Below are 18,811 nucleotides of genomic sequence, written 5' to 3' on the forward strand. Positions count from 1 at the left end.
CAAGTCAGCTGCCTGGGGCAATGGGAGGCCTCAGTGGGACAATGGCATGAGACTGACCGAGGCAGCGCAGGCGAAGATGTAGGGCCTGGAACCCCATGCCCCCACCTGCGCATTTGCCAGCCTAACCTGTGCTAAAATCACTAGTCCCACCCTGTAAAATGACGCTGGTTCTTTTTCTTTGCCTCAGCTTTTCTCCCCTGCTGCTACAGCTGGAACCAGGTACTGGGTATTAAATGAGAGCTGAGCGCCTCCTGCAGCCAGGGCTTCAAGAAACACACTAGTGTCCTGAGCAGGGGAAGCTGGGGCTGGCCAGCGCCCGCTCAGTGCTGCTCCACTTCATGTTGTGTCTGGTTCCTACTGCCTGGACAAGCCAGCTCCATGAGTGTCCCAGCTCCCTGCCTGGGGAGCTCAGCCAGGGACAGCCCCAGTCTCAATCTCGCTGGTTGTAGTGGCCCTGCTCCCCCCTAGGGGCTAGTGGGGGTGGTGGGGAGGGGGCTGCATCAGGTGACGCCCCTCGCCCCCCACCCCTACCTCTATCCAGTGCAGCCTGGATGTGGGGAAGCTCCAATTCTGGACAAACTGGAGAAATGGTCTGAAGTAAATAGGATGAAATTCAATAAGGACAAATGCAAAGTTCTCCATTTGGGAAGGACCAATCAGGTGCACACATACAGAATGGGAAATGACGGCCTAGAAAGGAGGCCTGGGGAAAGGGAAGGGGGGGTCAGAGTGCACGACAAGCGGCCACCCCTCTGGCCTGTGATGGGATATTAGATGGGGTGGGACCTGAGTTACCCAGGAAAGAATTTTCTGTAGTATCTGGCTGGTGAATCTTGCCCACGTGCTCAGGGTTCAGCTGACTGACATATTTGGGGTCGGGAAGGAATTTTCCCACAGGGCAGATTGGAAGAGGCCCTGGAGGTTTTTCGCCTTCCTCTGCAGCATGGGGCACGGGTCACTTGCTGGAGGATTCTCTGCTCCTTGAAGTCTTTAAAGCGCGATTTGAGGACGTCAGTGGCTCAGACGTAGGAGAGGGGTTTTTCGCAGGCGTGGGTGGGTGAGATTCGGTGGTCTGCGTTGTGCCGGAGGCCGGACTGGATGATCAGAACGGTCCCTTGTGACCGTAGTGTCTGTGACTCTATTAGCCGGCGGGTGCCCTGGAGCCAGCCCAGGGCAGAGGGAGGGAGGCGCGAACCCGCCCCAGGGGCAGAGCGAAACGCGGTGGGTTCAGGCCCAGGGTCTGGCAGTACCTGCGACGCCCCCAGTTGAGCAGCCCCCACAGTCCTCCAGGGCCATAGAGTCTAACCCGGGGGCAGGGGTAGAGTTGGTCCCTTTGAATCATCCTCCACTCTGGAGGGGCAGAGTCCTCCTTGGCCATAGAGTCCCCGCAGGGAGATAGAGCGGCTCTGCCCGAGCCTCGCTGGGGGGTCATGGCCCCTGGCAATCGTCGAGTCTCCAATGGCTAGCCAGGCACCCACAGACAGTCAGTGGGCAGCGCGCCGCCGCGAGCGCCATAGAGTCCCCGCTCCCGTGCCGACGCGGTGACGCCTGGCGGAGGATAGAGCGGCTTCAGTAGCGCCATAGAGTCTCCCTCAGCCGGGGCTAGAGAAGCGCCTCCTGCGCAATACTGTCTCCCCCTGGCGGTAGAGAGAGCGGCTCCCGGCACAGCATAGAGTTCTTACGAGGTGCTAGAGCGGCCGCGCCACATTTCCGGTGTGCCCGCGACACTTTGCCGGAAGCGGCTGTCTCCCGGTTCATTCATTGGCTCTGGCGCCCGCCGCATTTGAGTCACTTCCGGTCCTGTAGAAAGATGGCGGCGCACGCGATGTTTGCCCGCGGGGGATGGAGCAGGGCCGCCGGTCAGTGACTGGGGAGTACGAAGGACGTGGGGTCAGGACGGGGGGTCTCTGGCGGGTGGGGGCAGGTTAGGGGGCAGGAAGGACGTGGGCGGGAAGTTGGGGGTCTCTGGGGAGAGGTTACAGGAGGTTGGCGGCAGGAAGGACGTGAGGGCAGGTTGGGGGCAGGAAGGACGTGGGCGGGAGGTTGGGGGTCTCTAAGGGGAGATTACAAGAGGTAGGGGGCAGGAAGGATGTGGGGGCAGGTCGGGGGGGGTCTCTGGTGGGTGGGGGCAGGTTAGGGCGCAGGAAGGACGCGGGCGGCAGGTTGGGGGTTTCTAAGGGGAGGTTACAGGAGGTGGGGGGCAGGAAGAACATGGGGGCAGGTCGGGGGGTCTCTGGCTGGTAGGGGCAGGTTAATGGACAGGAAGGACGTGAGCGGGAGGTTGGGGGTCTCTAAGGGGAGGTTACAGGAGGTGGGGGGGCAGGAAGGATGTGGGTGGGAGGTCGAGGGTCTCTGGGGGGAGGTTACAGGAGGTGGAGAGCAGGAAGGACGTGGGGGGCAGGTCGAGGGTCTCTGGGGGGTGGGGGCAGGAAGGACATGGGCGGGAGGTTGGGGGTCTCTGGGGGGAGGTCACAGGAGGTGGGGGGCAGGAAGGACATGGGGGCAGGTTAGGGGGTAGGAAGGACGTGGGTGGGAGGTTGGGGGTCTCTAAGGGGAGATTACAGGAGGTGGGGTGCAGGAAGGACGTGGGGGCAGGTCGGGGGGGTCTCTGGTGGGTGGGGGCAGGTTACGGCGCAGGAAGGATGTGGGTGGGAGGTTGGGGGTCTCTAAGGAGAGGTTACAGGAGCTGGGGGGCAGGAAAGATGTGGGGGCAGGTCGGGGGTCTCTGGGGGGTGGGGCCGGGTTAGGGGGCAGGAAGGATGTGGGTGGGAGGTCGAGGGTCTCTGGGGGGAGGTTACAGGAGGTGGAGGGCAGGAAGGACATGGGGGGCAGGTCGAGGGTCTCTGGGGGGTGGGGGCAGGAAGGACGTGGGCAGGAGGTTGAGGGTCTCTAAGGGGATGTTACAGGAGGTGGGAGGCAGGAAGGACATAGGGGCAGGTTACGGCGCAGGAAGGCTGTGGGTGGGAGGTTGGGGGTCTCTAAGGAGAGGTTACAGGAGGTGGGGGCAGGAAGGACGTGGGGGCAGGTCGGGGGGTCTCTGGCGGGTGGGGGCAAGATAGGGGGCAGGAAGGACGTGGGTGGGAGGTTGGGGGTTTCTGGGGGGAGGTTACAGGAGGTGGGGGGCAGGAAGGATGTGGGGGCAGCTTAGGGGGCAGGAAGGACGTGGGCGGGAGGTTGGGCGTTTCTAAGGGGAGATTATAGGAGGTAGGGGGCAGGAAGGACGTGGGGGCAGGTCGGGGGGTCTCTGGCAGGTGGGGCAGGTTAGGGGGCGGGAAGGACATGGGCGGGAGGTTGGGGGTCTCTGGGGGGAGGTTACAGGAGATGGGGGGCAGGAAGGACGTGGGGGCAGGTCGGGGGTCTCTGGGGGGTGGGGGCAGGAAGGACGTGGGCGAGAGGTTAGGGGTCTCTGAGGGGGAGGTTACAGGAGGTAGGGAGCAGGAAGGATATGGGGGGAGGTCGGGGGTCTCTGAGGGTGCGGGGAGGTCTGGTTTTCACAGTGTTTAGGGGTGGAAAGGCCAGTATGATAATTTAGTCTGACTCCTGGACACAGGCCAGGGATCTGCCCCACAATAATCTTAGAGCTGATCTGTTTGAATCCACCAGAACCCTTGATAAATTGTCCTAGTTGTTAATTACCATTGGGTAATTGGATGATCTGGGAAGGGCAGGGGATTTTTGCAGGGAGAAAGGATCCTGAGAGGGGAGAGAAGGATCTGGGGGTGGAATGTAGGGGCAGGTTATGTGGTGGATGGAGATTATGGGGAGGAGCAGGGGTCAAGGGAGAGGTTGGTGGGGGCAGGGAGGCTCTGGGGGCCGGAGGTGAGTTCGGGAGAGCAGGTGGCAGTGGTGGGGTGTTTGAGGGCTCAATCATGGTGGAAGGGGGGCTAAGGGGGGAGCTGGGATCCTGAGAGAAAAGGGATGACTCTGGATCAGGCCAGAAGGGATTGTGTGGAGAGCAGGTGGTGCAGCACGCAGCTTACGCTGTGGAGGGGAGTTACGGGGTTATGGGGAGGAGGAGGGATCTGGGTTTGGGGGTTGGTGGTGAGAGGAGGGAGAAGGGATTTGGAGGGTGGCTGGAGTCAGGTTGTGGGACAAAAGAGGGTTATGGGGTGATGTGGGGGGAGGAATTTTGGTGGTGGCAGGGTGGTGGTGGCAGGGGAGCAGGGATTCTGAAAGGAGAGGGATGGGGTCTGGGTTGGTGGGGGTGGGGAGCAGAGTAGTCTGGGGGGCGTTGGAGGAAGTGGTGGGTGTGGGAAGGGGAGAGAGGGGAACAAAGTGGTCAGGGTTAAGGGGCGATGACACCTATTGAAGGAAATTCTGAGGAGCATGGCATGGAGTCTGAAAGAGAGGGGGCAAGGCATTGCAGGATGGAGTGCAGTAGGGTGATGAGGGCTTTGGCGGGAGAGTGACTGAGTTTGGGGCTGGGGGCTGGGGGCTGCAGCTCTGGGGGTGGGCTGCCTCCGCGCAGTCAGCAGGAGACACTGGTTGAGATTCTCCACCAGGACTAGGTGGGAAGTCAGATTGGATGGTCACAGAATGGGTGCTTCTGGCCTGGACAGCCAAGAGTCTGAATCCATCTGGTCTGCCTCTTGCCCCATTCACCGAGATCCGTCATAACCCAGGCCCTGCCTTCACCCCAGCACTGCAAGCCCTGAGAGTTTGGACCAGCAGTGCCAGCGACCACTGATCTAAAAGGGTGCCCCCTGCTCCACCCCATGGAAGGGCGCAGTCCCTGCCCCCACTGGAGCTGTGGCCAGTCCGCCACAAGTACCACCAGACACTGGGCTGGAAGGGACCTCGAGAGGTCGTCTAGTCCAGCACCAGCATCGAGGCAGGGCCAAGTAACCCTAGTCCAGCCCCAGCTGGGGTTTGTCCAGTCTGTTCTCAAAACCTCCAGAGACAGGGACCCCACAGCATTCCTAGATAACCTGTTCCAGAGCTGAACTAGCTTCCTAGTTAGAAAGTTTTTCCTACTATCTTACTTAAATCTCCTTTGCCAAGATTGAGCCTGTTACTTCTTGTCCTGCCTTCATAGAATCATAGAATATCAGGGTTGGAAGGGACCTCAGGAGGTCATCTAGTCCAACCCCCTGCTCAAAAGCAGGACCAATCCCCAATTAAATCATCCCAGCCAGGGCTTTGTCAAGCCTGACCTTAAAAACTTCTAAGGAAGGAGATTCCACCACCTCCCTAGGCAACGCATTCCAGTGTTTCACCACCCTCCTAGTGAAAAAGTTTTTCCTAATATCCAACCTAAACCTCCCCCACTGCAACTTGAGACCATTACTCCTTGTCCTGTCCTCTTCTACCACTGAGAATAGTCTAGATCCATCCTCTCTGGAACCACCTCTAAGGTAGTTGAAAGCAGCTATCAAATCCCACCTCATTCTTCTCTTCTGCAGACTAAACAATCCCAGTTCCCTCAGCCTCTCCTCATAAGTCACGTGTTCCAGACCCCTAATCATTTTTGTTGCCCTTCGCTGGACTCTCTCCAATTTATCCACATCCTTCTTGTAGTGTGGGGCCCAAAACTGGACACAGTACTCCAGATGAGGCCTCACCAATGTCGAATAGAGGGGGACGATCACGTCCCTCGATCTGCTCGCTATGCCCCTACTTATACATCCCAAAATGCCATTGGCCTTCTTGGCAACAAGGGCACACTGCTGACTCATATCCAGCTTCTCGTCCACTGTCACCCCTAGGTCCTTTTCTGCAGAACTGCTGCCTAGCCATTCGGTCCCTAGTCTGTAGCTGTGCATTGGGTTCTTCCGTCCTAAGTGCAGGATCCTGCACTTATCCTTATTGAACCTCATCAGATTTCTTTTGGCCCAATCCTCCAATTTGTCTAGGTCCCTCTGTATCCTATCCCTGCCGTCCAGCGTATCTACAACTCCTCCCAGTTTAGTATCATGCACAAATTTGCTGAGAGTGCAATCCACACCATCCTCCAGATCATTTATGAAGATATTGAACAAAACCGGCCCCAGGACCGACCCCTGAGGCACTCCACTTGACACCAGCTGCGAACTAGACATGGAGAGATTGATCACTACCCCTTCAGTGAACACAGATCGTTGTTCCCCATGAAAGAAAGCGTAGAATCAAATAAAGTAAAAATCTTAAATGAACCAAACTGTACCACAGAATCTTTATGGATAGTAATTCCATGATCTAAGAATAAGGATATATAGCAGTAGGGATATATCACCAACCATCTGACCACGATGGTGTTAGTGACTGTGAAATGCTCAGTGAGATTAGAGAAGCTATTAAAATAAAAAACTCAGTTGAAATTCCCCATTATTATTATCTCCATATTGACTTGGTACTTATCACCTCAGGAAGGGATGCAGAGATAAAGCTTCTTGGCACCTTAAATGTGATTCTTAGAGCAGCTAGTCCTGGAACTCATAAGAGGAGAAGCTGTTCTTGATTTAGTCCTAAATTGAGCACAGGATCTGGTCCAAGAGCTGAAGATAGCTGGACCACTTGGTAATAGTGACCATAATATAATTAAATTTAACATCCCTGTGGCAGGGAAAACACCACAGCAGCCCAACACTATATAATTTAATTTCAGAAAAGGGGAACCACACAAAAATGAGGAAGTTAGTTAAACAGAAATTAAAAGGTACGGTGTCAAAAGTGAAATGCCTGCAAGCTGCATGGAAACTTATGGTGTCCTTAAAAAAAGAGGCTCAACTTAAATGTACACCCCAAATTAAAAAACATAGAGAACCAAAAAAAAGCCACTGTGGCTAAACAATAAAGTAAAAGAAGCAGTGAGAGGCAAAAAGGCATCATTTAAAAAGTAGAAGTTAAATCCTAGTGAGGAGAATAGAAAGGAGCACTGGGAAAGAAAGTATAAAAATACAATTAGGAAGGCCAAAAAAGAATTTGAAGAACAGCTAACCAAAGACTCAAAAAGTAATAGCAAAAATGTTCTTAAGTACATCAGAAGCAGGAAGCCTGCTAAACAACCAGTGGGACCACTGGACAATCGAGGTGCTAAAGGAGCACTTAAGGACGATAAGGCCATTGTGGAAAAACTAAATGAATTCTTTGCATCAGTCTTCAAGGTTGAGGATGTGAGGGAGATTCCCAAACCTGAGCCATTCTTTTTAGATGACAGATCTGAGGAACTGTCCCAGATTGTGGTGTCATTGGAGAAGGTTTTGGAACAAACTGATATACCATCTATTACTATTTCGTTTTCACCCAAGAGTTCTGAAGGAATTCAAATGTGAAATTGCAGAACTACTAACTGTAGTCTGTAACCCATCATTTAAATCGGCTTCTGTACCAAATGACTGGAGCATAGCTAATGTGGTGTCAATTTTTAAAAAGGGCTCCAGAGGTGATCCCAGCAATTACAGACCGATAAGCCTGACTTCAGTACTGGACAAACTGGTTGAAACTATAGTAAAGAACAAAATTGTCAGACACGTAGATGAACATATGTTGGGGAAGAGTCAACAGAGTTTTTTGTAAAGAGAAATTATGTCTCACCAATCTACTAGAATTCTTTGAGGGGGTCAAGAAGCATGTGGACAAGGGGGATCCGGTGGCTATAGTGTACTTTGATTTTCAGAAAGCTTTTGACAAGGCTCCTCACCAAAATCTCTTAAGCAAAGTAAGCTGTCATGGGTTAAGGGGGAAGGTCCTCTCATGAATTGGTAACTGGTTAAAAGATAGGAAACAAAGGGTAGGAATAAATGGTCAGTTTTCAGAATGGAGAGAGGTAAATAGTGGTGTTCCCCAGGGATCTGTACTGGAACCAGTCCTATTCAGCATATTCATAAATGATCTGGAAAAAGGGGTAAACATTGGGGTGGCAAAATTTGCAGATGATACAAAACTACTCAAGATAGGTAAGTCCCAGGCAGACTGCAAAGAGCAACAAACGGATCTCTCAAAACTGGGTGACTGAGCAACAAAATGGCAGATGAAATTCAGTGTTGATAAATGCAAAGTAATGCACATTGAAAAATGTAATCTCAACTATAATATAAAACGATGGGGTCCTAAATGAGCTATTACCACTTGTAAGAGAGATATTGGAGTCACTGTGGAGAGTTCTTTGAAAACATCCCCTCAATGTGCAGGAGCAGTCAAAAAAGCGAACAGAATATTGGGCATCGTAAAGGGAGAGATAAGACAGAAAATATCATATTGTCTCTAATCCGTGATACGCTCACATCTTGAATACTGCCTGCAGATGTGGTCACCCCATCTCAAAAAAGATATATTGGAATTGGAAAAGGTACAGAAATGGGCAACAAAAAATGATTAGGGCTATGGAACGGTTGCTGTATGAGGAGAGATTAATAAGACTGGGACTTTTCAGCTTGGAAAAGAGACGACTAAGGAGAGATATGATAGAGGTTTATAAATCATGACTGGTGTAGAGAAAGTAGATAAGGAAGTGTTATTTACTCCTTCTCATAACACGAGAACTAGGGGTCACCAAATGAAATTAATAGGCAGCAGGTTAAAAACAGACAAAAGGAAGTATTTTTTCATACAACACACAGTCAACCTGTGGAACTCCTCACCAGAGGATGTTGTGAAGGCCAAGACTATAACATGATTCATAAAAGAACTAGATAAGTTCATGGAGGATAGGTCCATCAATGGCTATTAACCAGGTTGGGCAGGGATGGTGTCCCTAGTCTCTCTTTGCTAGAAGCTGGGAATGGGTGACAGGGGATGGGTCACTAGGTGATTCCCTGTTCTATTCATTCCTTCTGGGGCACCTGGCATTGGCCACTGTCAGAAGACAAGATACTGGGCTAGGTGGATCTCTGGTCTGACCCAGTAGGGCCGCTCTTATGTTCTTACCCTCTATAACAGCCCATAACCAAGCTAAAGAGTTCCTCCTCCGTCTTCTCTTCTCTAGACTAAACAGGCCCAGATTCTTAACCTTTCCTCACAGGTCAGGTTTTCTAAACCTTTGATCAGTTTTGTTGCTCTTCTGTTGACTCTCCAGTTTGTCCCCATCTCCCCTAAACTCTGGCACCTTGAATTGCACCCAGCACTCCAGCTGAGGCCTCACCATTGCCAAGGGCAACAACTACCTCCTGTGTCTTACATACAACGCACCTGTTAATACATCCCAGACTGAGATCTGCCTTTTCGCTCCTGTGACTGCCAGCCAATGAGTCCCTGATTTGTAGCCATGCATTGGATTTTAACTTAAGTGCTTGTCTTGTCTTTACGGCTTGTTGATTTCAGTCCAACTCTCCACTTTCTCGAGGTGGTTTTGTATTGTGAGGATAATGACTAGCTGTCCGTGCTGGCGGTGCTAGATCCCAGTGGAGAATGGGCCCCGGCATGCTGAGGAATGTGCAGTCTAGGTAGAGTCGGAGAGGGAAAGTGAAATATGGAAAGGAGATGGGGCTTGTTCAGTGCCGGAGCTGGGGAGTGAACCCAGGAGTCCAGCCAAGGGCCCCACCACTTGGTGTGCAAGGTGCTGCACAAACACAATAGAGACAGTCCCTGCCCCAAAGAGCTTCCGATCCAGGCACCAATCGAGAAGCACCAGGGGCTCCTGATGACCAGGGTGGGGTGGGGCCTCCAAGCTGACAGGAGATGGGTGTGCAGGGCGGTGACTGAAGAGCACGACAGGGTGATCACAGCTTTTCCCTGTCCCTCTTACAGGCCTCCGGGGCTGCCTCTCCCACCATCTGCTGGGCGTCTTGGGGACGGTAAGAAGCCACCTGGCTGGGATGGACTGTGGGGGAAACTGCCATGACCATACAGACGTACACACACACACTACCCCAGTGCACTGGGGTGTTTGGGGGCTTGGCCATGGAAGAGGGAAACTGGGGGTGAGGAGGGAGTTGGGGCAGCTATGTTGGGATGGGTTGGAGTTGTGGAGTTAGGGTAGGGAGGTGAGGGGGACATGGGTAGGGGGCCATAGGATGGGGGTTTGGGGGCTGTGATGGGGTGTGATTGGCAAAATGGGTTGTGGGGAGCCTAGCTGTGTTGGAGGGTGGGGGCGGGCTTGGAGAACCCTGGTTGGCTGGTGAGGTTGGGGGTGGCCATGGAAGCTATGCTGCATGTCGTGGATGGATGGGGAGCTGGGGCGGGGGGGATGGGGATGTGGGGGGTGGAGCCCGGGTGTGGTCGGTGGAGGGATGTGGGGAGCTGTGGTGGGTGGGGTTGGGGATGGGGATGTGGGGAGCTGTGGTGGGGGGATGGGGTTGGGGATGTGGGGAGCTGTGGGGAGAGCCATGGGGGGTATACTCGTGCCAAGGCTCCCTGTGCCCCTAGGTGTCCCTGCCCAGCCCAGTCTCCCGCCTCTGCCCCATCCTGGTGCGCAGCTTCGCTGTTGAGGCCAAGAAAACCTACGTGCGGGACAAGCCCCATGTCAACGTGGGCACTATCGGGCACGTGGACCACGGCAAGACCACACTGACAGCTGCCATCACCAAGAGTGAGTTGGGGGGCCTGGAGCAAGGGGTTGTGCGTCCTGGGGTTTCCTGTGCCCCTGGCCCCATTGGTTGGGTCACGGTAGCCGCCAGAGGCCCCTGCTGAGACGAGGTGCTGCCCGCAACCACTGCCCAGGCGTGCCGATGCATTGTGCTGGGTGCTGCAGAGACCCAAAGGGAACAACTCCTGTCCCCAAGAGCTCCCTGGCTAAAGGGGTGAGAGTGGAAACAGGAGCCAAGTGGAGAAAGGACTGGCCCAAGGTCATAGAGAAGGTCACTGGCAGAGCTAGGAATTGAACCCAGGAGTCCTGGCTTCCAGCCTGCCTCTCCTCCCCAGCTGGTTACTCACCCCCTTTTTCTGCACCCCCCCTCCCCTCCCCCCCCCAGTCCTAGCTGAGGCTGGAGGTGCCAGGTTCAAGAAGTACGAGGAGATTGACAACGCGCCGGAGGAGAAGGCTCGTGGTATCACCATCAACGCCTCCCATGTGGAGTACGCCACAGCCAACCGGCACTACGCCCACACCGACTGCCCTGGCCACGCTGACTACGTCAAGGTGAGGGGGATGGGGGCGGACCTGCCCCTTTCAGCCTGTGGGTGAGTCGTTGTGGCTGCCCAGTAGTACCACATTTCCCAGAATTCTGCTGTCTTAAAGGGCCAAGCCCCCCCTTGCCTCCTAGTCCCCGAATGTGCCCCCTCAATCTCTTCCTCTGTCCTCACGTGCCCACCCCCAATTGCCCCACTGTCCCTGCCCACACCCTCCTGTTCCTGCCTCTATCCCTAACCCCACAGCCCTGTGCCTGTCTCTCTGCACCTCCGTACCCCCAAAACTCACCCCCTCTAGCCTGTCCCTCCTTCTGTCCCCAAACATACTCACCTTTGTCCACCTCTGTGCCCCTCCCTTTGTCCACCCCCCTGTCCCCACATTCACCATCCTTCTGTTCCCAAAGACAGATTCCCCCCTGCAATCCCTTCGTCTGTCCTCACACACCCCCTCAGTTCCTTCGTCTGGCCCCCAAGACACCCCCACTCACCCCCTGCTTCCTCCTCCTGGCCCCCGAGACAGCCCTCTGTCCCCAAATACACAGCCCTCTGCCCCCTCCCTCCACCCAATCCCTCCCTCTGTTCTCCTCTGTTCTCACATGCACCCTGCTTTCTCCTCCCGGCCCCAAGATTCTCCCCCCTCTCCCCCGCTTCCTTCTCTCGCCCCCGAGGAACAGTGGGCAGGTGGGGAGCGGCAAAGGGCAGGGGTAGACAGGCGGGGGAGCAGCAAGGGGCCTGGGCGGCGAGCAGCTGTTCTGGGGATTGGGTCTGTGTGTGTCACCCTGACAACTTCATCACCAAGCTCGGTGCATCAATAACACATTCCCGCCCCCCAGTTCTGTTCCCTCCCCATACTGTGCTGGCTCCATGGGCTCCCCTGCCCCCATCCCCTGGTCCCGGCACCTGAGCACTGCCGTCCCTGTCTTCCAGAACATGATCACTGGCACCGCTCCCCTAGACGGCTGCATCCTTGTCGTGGCGGCAACAGATGGGCAGATGCCGCAAACCCGAGAGCACTTGCTGCTGGCCAAACAGGTGAGGGGGGGTGATGGGTTCCCCAGGTGCAACCTGGAACTGGGGTACTACTGAGCCCTCTGGCTTACCAGCCTGGGGTCACTCCCTCACTGTGATGCTGGGACAAGCTGCAAACCCCTCCAGGTCCTGCACGCACACAGCCATCCACAGGCAGGGACACCGCCAGCTGAGTTAAATGAATGCTTCTCCTAGCTACTCATGAACCAACACTAGAGAGACTCCAGCCAATTTCCCCCAGCTCCGCAGCCGAGGATCCCAGACCTGGACTGTCCTGCCCTGGTCAGAAGCCTGGCTGGTGTAAGTTTATTACCCAGTCTGCCCCTTCTACAAAGGAAAGTGCATGTGCGCCAACCCTTGCACCCTGAGCAGATTCCCCAAGCACTTCAAGCAAAATGCGCTGTTGTAGGTAAAATACCAAACAGATTTGTTAGCGACAGACAGATGGATTGTAAGTGATTATAAGTAATAGGCATGCAGCTCAAAGTTGGTTACCTAAGAAATAAAACACATTTGCAGTCTGAGTTCTATTAACTAGGCAGGATTTGAATCAGGCCGTATCTCACCCTGGGAGATGGTAGAGTTTCTGAATACGCAGGCTGGGGTTCTCCTTTCCAGCCTGGGACCCCCTTCCCAGTTCCGTGTCTTCCAGCCGGGTTTCCAGGTGTTGAGTTGTGGTGGGTGAGGACCAGTGATGATGTCACTTCCCCCTTTTATAGCTTCTTCCAGCTTGTGGGAAAGAGCCTTTGCTATGATTGAGTCAAGCAGCCTCTATTGTGTACCTGCTCGCTCTGAGACGTCTCCATTGTACACACTCCTGGGACAGGCCCTGGGAGTGTGGATTCCCCTTAATGGGCCATCAGCGTTGTCTGGCCCTTCTGTTGTTGTACCTGAAAAGCTGGTTGTGGTTGTCTCCCAACCTCACAACAACATATTTCACAAACACATACATAGCAGAACTTCATAACTTCCCATCCAATGACAGCACCTACAATCCAACATGTTCAACAGCTCAAGACTTTTAACATGATACCTCCCAGTTCCACCTGCAGGGCCGATTAGACAGGCAGAACTGCAGGGTCTCAATGCGTGGATGAGACAATAGTGTAGGGAGGAGGAGTTTAGATTTATTAGGAACTGGGGAAGCTTTTGGGAGAGGGGGAGTCTATACAGGAAGGATGGGCTCCACCTAACCAAAATGGAACCAGATTGCTGGCACTTAACATTAAAAAGGTCATAGAGCAATTTTTAAATTAGGGGCTGGGGGAAAGCCATCAGGTGTGGAGGAGCACATGGTTTGGACAGAGACATCCCTTAGGGGAGGATCTATTAATAGAGATTCTCTATGTCCTAGTGAGGATGAGAGGATGGGAAATGATAAAATACAGGCAGGGTCTGATCAGAAACAATCAAATAAGAGTCCCATTCAATTACATCATGTAATGGCAGACAGCTAAAAAGAGACGAGTTTTTTAAGTGCTTATATACCAATGCTAGAAGTCTAAATAATAAAATGGGTGAACTAGAGTGCCTCGTGTTAAATGAGGATATTGATATAATAGGCATCACAGAAACTTGGTGGAATGAGGATAATCAATGGGACTCAGTAATACCAGAGTACAAAATGTATCAGAAGGACAGAACAGGTCATGCTGGTGGGGGAATGGCACGATATGTGAAAGAAAGCATGGAATCAAATGAAGTAAAAATTGTAAATGAATTAAATTGTACCATAGAATCTCTATGGATAGTAATTCCATGCTCTAATAACAAGAATATAGCGGTAGGGAGATACTACCGACCCCCTGACCAGGATGGTGATAGCAACTGGGAAATGATCAGGGAGATTAGAGAGGCTATTAAAATTAAAAACTCAATAATAATAATAATAATAATAGGGGATTTCAACTATCCCCATATTGACTGGGTACATATCACCTCAGAATGGGATGGAGGAATAAAAGTTTCTTGACACCTTAAATGACTGCTTCTTGGAGCAGCTGGTCCTGGAACTCACTAGAGGAGAGGCAATTCTTGATTTAGACCTAAGTGGAGCACAGGATCTGGTCCAAGAGGTGACTATAGCTGGACCGCTTGGTAATAGTGACCATAATAAATTTAATATCCCTGTGGCAGGAAAAACACCACAGCAGCCCAACACTGTAGCATTTAATTTCAGAAAGGGGGACAACACAAAAATGAGGAAGTTAGTTGAACAAAAATTAAAAGGTACAGCGCAAAAAGTGAAACCCCTGCAAGCTGCGTGGAAACTTTTTAAAGACACCGTAATAGAGGCTCAGCTTAAATGTAGCCCCCAAATTAAAAAACATTGTAAGCGAACCAAAAAAGAGCCATTGTGGCTAAACAACAAAGTAAAAGAAGCAGTGAGAGGCAAAAAGGCATTGTTTAAAAAGTGGAAGTTAAATCCTAGTGAGGAGAATAGAAAGGAACACTGGGAAAGAAAGTATAAAAATACAATTAGGAAGGCCAAAAAAGAATTTGAAGAACAGCTAACCAAAGACTCAAAAAGTAATAGCAAAAATGTTCTTAAGTACATCAGAAGCAGTAAGCCTGCTAAACAACCAGTGGGACCACTGGACAATCGAGGTGCTAAAGGAGCACTTAAGGACGATAAGGCCATTGTGGAAAAACTAAATGAATTCTTTGCATCAGTCTTCAAGGTTGAGGATGTGAGGGAGATTCCCAAACCTGAGCCATTCTTTTTAGATGACAGATCTGAGGAACTGTCCCAGATTGAGGTATCATTAGAGGAGGTTTTGGAACAAATGGATAAATTAAACAGCAGTAAGTCACCAGGACCAGATGGTATCATCCAAGAGTTCTGAAGGAACTCAAATGTGAAATTGCAGAACTACTAACTGTAGTCTGTAATCCATCATTTAAATCCGCTTCTGTACCAGATGACTGGAGGATAGCTACTGTGACTCCAATTTTTAAAAAGGCTCCAGAGGTGATCCCGGCAATTACAGGCCGGTAAGCCTGACTTTAGTACTGGGAAAACTGGTTGAAACTATACTAAAGAACAATATTGTCAAACGTATAGATGAACATAATTTGTGGTAGGAAGAGTCAACATGGTTTTAGTAAATGGAAATTATGCCTCACCAATCTACTAGAATTCTTTGAGGGGGTCAACAAGCATGTGGACAAGGGGAATCCAGTGGATATAGTGTACTTAGATCTTCAGAAAGCCTTTGACAAGGTCCCTCACCAAGGGCTCTTACGCAGGGGTTCTCAAACTGCGGGTCGGGACCCCTCGGGGTCATGAGGTTATTACATGGGGGGTCATGAGCTGTCAACCTCCACCCCAAACCCTGCTTTGCCTCCAGCATTTATAATGGTGTTAAATATATAAACAAGTGTTTTCAATTTATAAGGGGGGGTCACACTCAGAGGCTTGCTATGTGAAAGGGGTCACCAGTGCAAAAGTTTGAGAGTCACTGCTCTTACGCAAAAGTAAGTTGTCATGGGATAAAAGGGAAGATCCTCTCATGGATTGGTAACTGGTTGGTTAAAAGATAGGAAACAAAGGGTAGGAATAAATGGTCAGTTTTCAGAATGGAGAGAGGTAAATAGTGAGGTCCCCCAGGGATCTGTACTGGGCCCAGTCCTATTCAACATATTCATAAACGATCTGGAAAAAGGGGTAAACAATTAGGTGGCAAAATTTGCAGATGATACAAAATTACTAAAGATAGTTAAGACTTTGGGAGACTGCAAAGAGCTACAAAAGGATCTTTCAAAACTGGGTGACTGGGTAACAAAATGGCAGATGAAATTTAATGTTGATAAATGCAAAGTAATGCACATTGAAAAACATAATCCTAACCACTCAAGAAAGATCTTGGAGTCATCGTGGAGAGTTCTCTGAAAACATCCACTCAATGTGCAGCAGCAGTCAAAAAAGCCAACAGAATGTTGGGTATCGTTAAGAAAGGAAGAGATAAGACAGAAAATATCATGTTGCCTCTATATAAATCCCTGGTTCGCCCACGTCTTGAATACTGTGTGCAGATGTGGTTGCCCCAACTCAAAAAAGATATATTGGAATGGAAGAGGTTCACAAAAGGCAACAGCAATGATTAGGGCTGTGGAACGGTTGCTGTATGAGGAGAGATTAATAAGACTGGGACTTTTCAGCTTGGAAAAGAGATGACTAAGGGGAGATATGATTGAGGTCTATAAAATCATGACTGGTGTAGAGAAAGTAGATAAGGAAGTGGTGTTTACTACTTCTCATAACACAAGAACTAGGGGGTCACCCAATGAAATTAATAGGCAGCAGGTTTAAAACAAACAAAAGGAAGTATTTCTTCACAGAACGCACAGTTAACCTGTGAAACTCCTTGCTAGAGGATGTTGTGAAGGCCAAGACCATAACTGGGTTCAAAAAAGAACTAGATAAATTCATGGAGGATAGGTCCATCAATGACTATTAGCCAGGATGGGCAGGAATGGTGTTCCTAGCCTCTGTTTGCCAGAAGCTGGGAATGAGCGACTGGGGATGAATCACTTGATGATTCCCTGTTCTGTTCATTTCCTCTGGAGCACCTGGCATTGGACCACTGTCATTAGACAGGATGCTGGGCTAGACAGACCTTTGGTCTGACCCAATAGGGCCATTCTTATGTTCTTCTGTACCTCACAAGGCAGACTTTGTACCAATCAAGTCATAATCCTATCCCAGTGGTGAATATGGGGCTGACAGGGTGCTGTTGTGGGGTACAGAGTGTCACAGGGGTTTGCCAGAAGTCCTGGGTGTGGGCTGTGAGCCAGGGGATCCCCTCCCCAAGGACCGGGCTGGGGTTGGCTGGGTTGTCCCTCACCCTGTGGCCCCCTCAGATCGGGGTGCGGCACATTGTGGTGTACATCAACAAGGCGGATGCGGTGGAGGACCAGGAGATGCTGGAGCTGGTGGAGCTGGAGATCCGGGAGCTGCTCTCCGAGTTTGGCTACGATGGAGAGAAGACGCCCGTCATTGTGGGCTCTGCCCTCTGTGCCCTGGAGGTGAGTGCCCCCTTCTCTCCCCCACCCTCTCAGCAGTGCCTCACCTGCCTGCTGCCCATGATAATGCCCTCCCTTTCCCCAGCACCGCAGCCCCGAGCTGGGACTGAACTCCATTCTGAAGCTGCTGGACGCAGTCGACATGCACATCCCGCTGCCCATGAGGGAGCTGGACAAGCCGTTCTTGCTGCCCATCGAGTCAATCTACTCCATCCCAGGTAATGCCTGCTGTCCCCCCCGCCCCGTGCCTTTCCAGGGACCACCCCCACTCCCCTGGGTGCCATGGCACTGAACCCTCTGCCTTGCAGGGCGTGGGACCGTGGTGACGGGGACACTGGAGCGTGGCATCATCAGGAAGGGGGAGGAGTGTGAATTTGTGGGGCACAACCGGAACCTGCGCTCCGTGGTGACAGGTAGGGGGTGCAGCTAACAGAACCCCTCATCTCTCTCCTCCCAGTGCTGGGAGGACCCCACTGCCCAGGCTGGGGAACCCAGGCTCACCCCATCACTTCCCCACAGGCATTGAGATGTTCCACCAGAACCTGGAGCGGGCCGAGGCTGGGGACAACCTTGGCGCGCTGGTGCGGGGGCTGAAGCGGGAGGACATGCGGCGTGGCATGGTGATGTGCAAACCGGGCTCCATCAAGCCCCATCAGAAGATCGAGGCCCAGGTGGGGCCTGTGCTGGGGCAGTTGCAGCAGTGGGCTGGCTGGGGCGGGAGAAGGAGGGCTGCTGGGTGGTAACAGTCTCTCCCTCTGTCCCCCAGGTGTACATCCTCAGCAAGGAGGAGGGTGGGCGGCACAAGCCTTTTGTCTCTAACTACATGCCTGTCATGTTCTCCCTTACCTGGGACATGGCCTGTCGGACCATCTTGCCCCCTGGAAAGGTACAGAGCCCCCCTATCCTGCCCCCAGCCACAGCCCTCCTTTTCCCCAAACTTCCTCCCCATCCTGGTCAGTGGTGGCCAGTAGCCAACCTATGCCGCTCTGACCTGCCCCCATTCTTCCCCCATGGCAGGAGATGGTGATGCCCGGCGAGGACACAGCCCTGACCCTCACCCTGCGGCAGCCCATGGTGCTGGAGGAAGGTCAGCGCTTCACGCTGCGTGATGGCAACCGCACTATTGGCACCGGCGTGGTCACCAAGACGCTGGAAAGGGGGCCAGACGATGACAAGTGGGGAGCTTAAAGGCTGGGCTGACCCAGCTCTGCCCCCAGGGCTGTGTCTGCAAACAGTGGGGGAGGGGCTAGTTCTGTCTGGTGTCCTGCTCTGTGTGGGGATGCCCCAAGAACCTGTTTATCACGGCAGCATCGCAGTCACCCAGAGCTGGGTGCAAGCTGCTGCTGTGGGGCAACAGAAATCAAACTGCTCCCCCGCCCAGAGCCCCTCCAGCAGGGGGCTAGCAGGGCTTAGGCAGCTTCCTGCTGTTTGGTTTCTTTTGTTAATAAAGGTGCGAATCACAGCTGGGTTCTTCCTGCTTCTTGGGGGGGGGGGCGGTGGGCTGGAGGGGACTTCTGGCATGGGAGAGCTGGTGCTAGAGGCTCACATCCCCCCAATGGGTTCGGCTCTGATAGTGATACTAGCCCTGCAGGGACCAGGCAACACTGATTCCTTAGAGGGCCCTGCTCTTGTCCAGGGCCCAGTGGACTAGCAGAGGGGCAGCACCCAGCTTTGGGTGCTTGCCAAGCAAAGCAGTGGGAGAAGGGGGTGGATTAGCTCCCAGGGAGCACAGCTGGGGGCTGATGAAGCTGAAGGAGAATGGTGGAACAAGGGC

The 18,811-nt window shown here is 52.7% G+C and overlaps 1 protein-coding gene across 1 annotated transcript; it reads left to right on the forward strand.

The window, feature by feature from the left end:
* Positions 1 to 1,797: 1,797 nt before the first annotated feature.
* Positions 1,798 to 18,499, forward strand: TUFM (Tu translation elongation factor, mitochondrial). The gene is made up of 11 exons (XM_077806899.1): positions 1,798 to 1,859; positions 9,664 to 9,710; positions 10,282 to 10,444; positions 10,827 to 10,993; positions 11,911 to 12,015; positions 16,876 to 17,040; positions 17,123 to 17,255; positions 17,346 to 17,450; positions 17,557 to 17,708; positions 17,804 to 17,923; positions 18,055 to 18,499. Exons 1-11 carry the CDS (start codon positions 1,811 to 1,813, stop codon positions 18,223 to 18,225), a joined length of 1,377 nt encoding a protein of 458 aa, XP_077663025.1. The 5' UTR covers positions 1,798 to 1,810; the 3' UTR covers positions 18,226 to 18,499.
* Positions 18,500 to 18,811: the final 312 nt, after the last annotated feature.

Source organism: Eretmochelys imbricata, unplaced genomic scaffold (genome assembly GCF_965152235.1).
Source record: "Eretmochelys imbricata isolate rEreImb1 unplaced genomic scaffold, rEreImb1.hap1 Scaffold_34, whole genome shotgun sequence".
NCBI classification, from domain to species: Eukaryota; Metazoa; Chordata; order Testudines; family Cheloniidae; genus Eretmochelys; species Eretmochelys imbricata.

Excerpts from the sequence above, each read along its gene's own strand:
- TUFM (XM_077806899.1), top strand. The coding sequence starts at position 1,811 with ATGGCGGCGCACGCGATGTTTGCCCGCGGGGGATGGAGCAGGGCCGCC. Across the intron at positions 10,994-11,910 it reads GCCACGCTGACTACGTCAAG|AACATGATCACTGGCACCGC; the intron begins GTGAGGGGGATG and ends CCTGTCTTCCAG. Across the intron at positions 17,451-17,556 it reads CCTGCGCTCCGTGGTGACAG|GCATTGAGATGTTCCACCAG; the intron begins GTAGGGGGTGCA and ends ACTTCCCCACAG.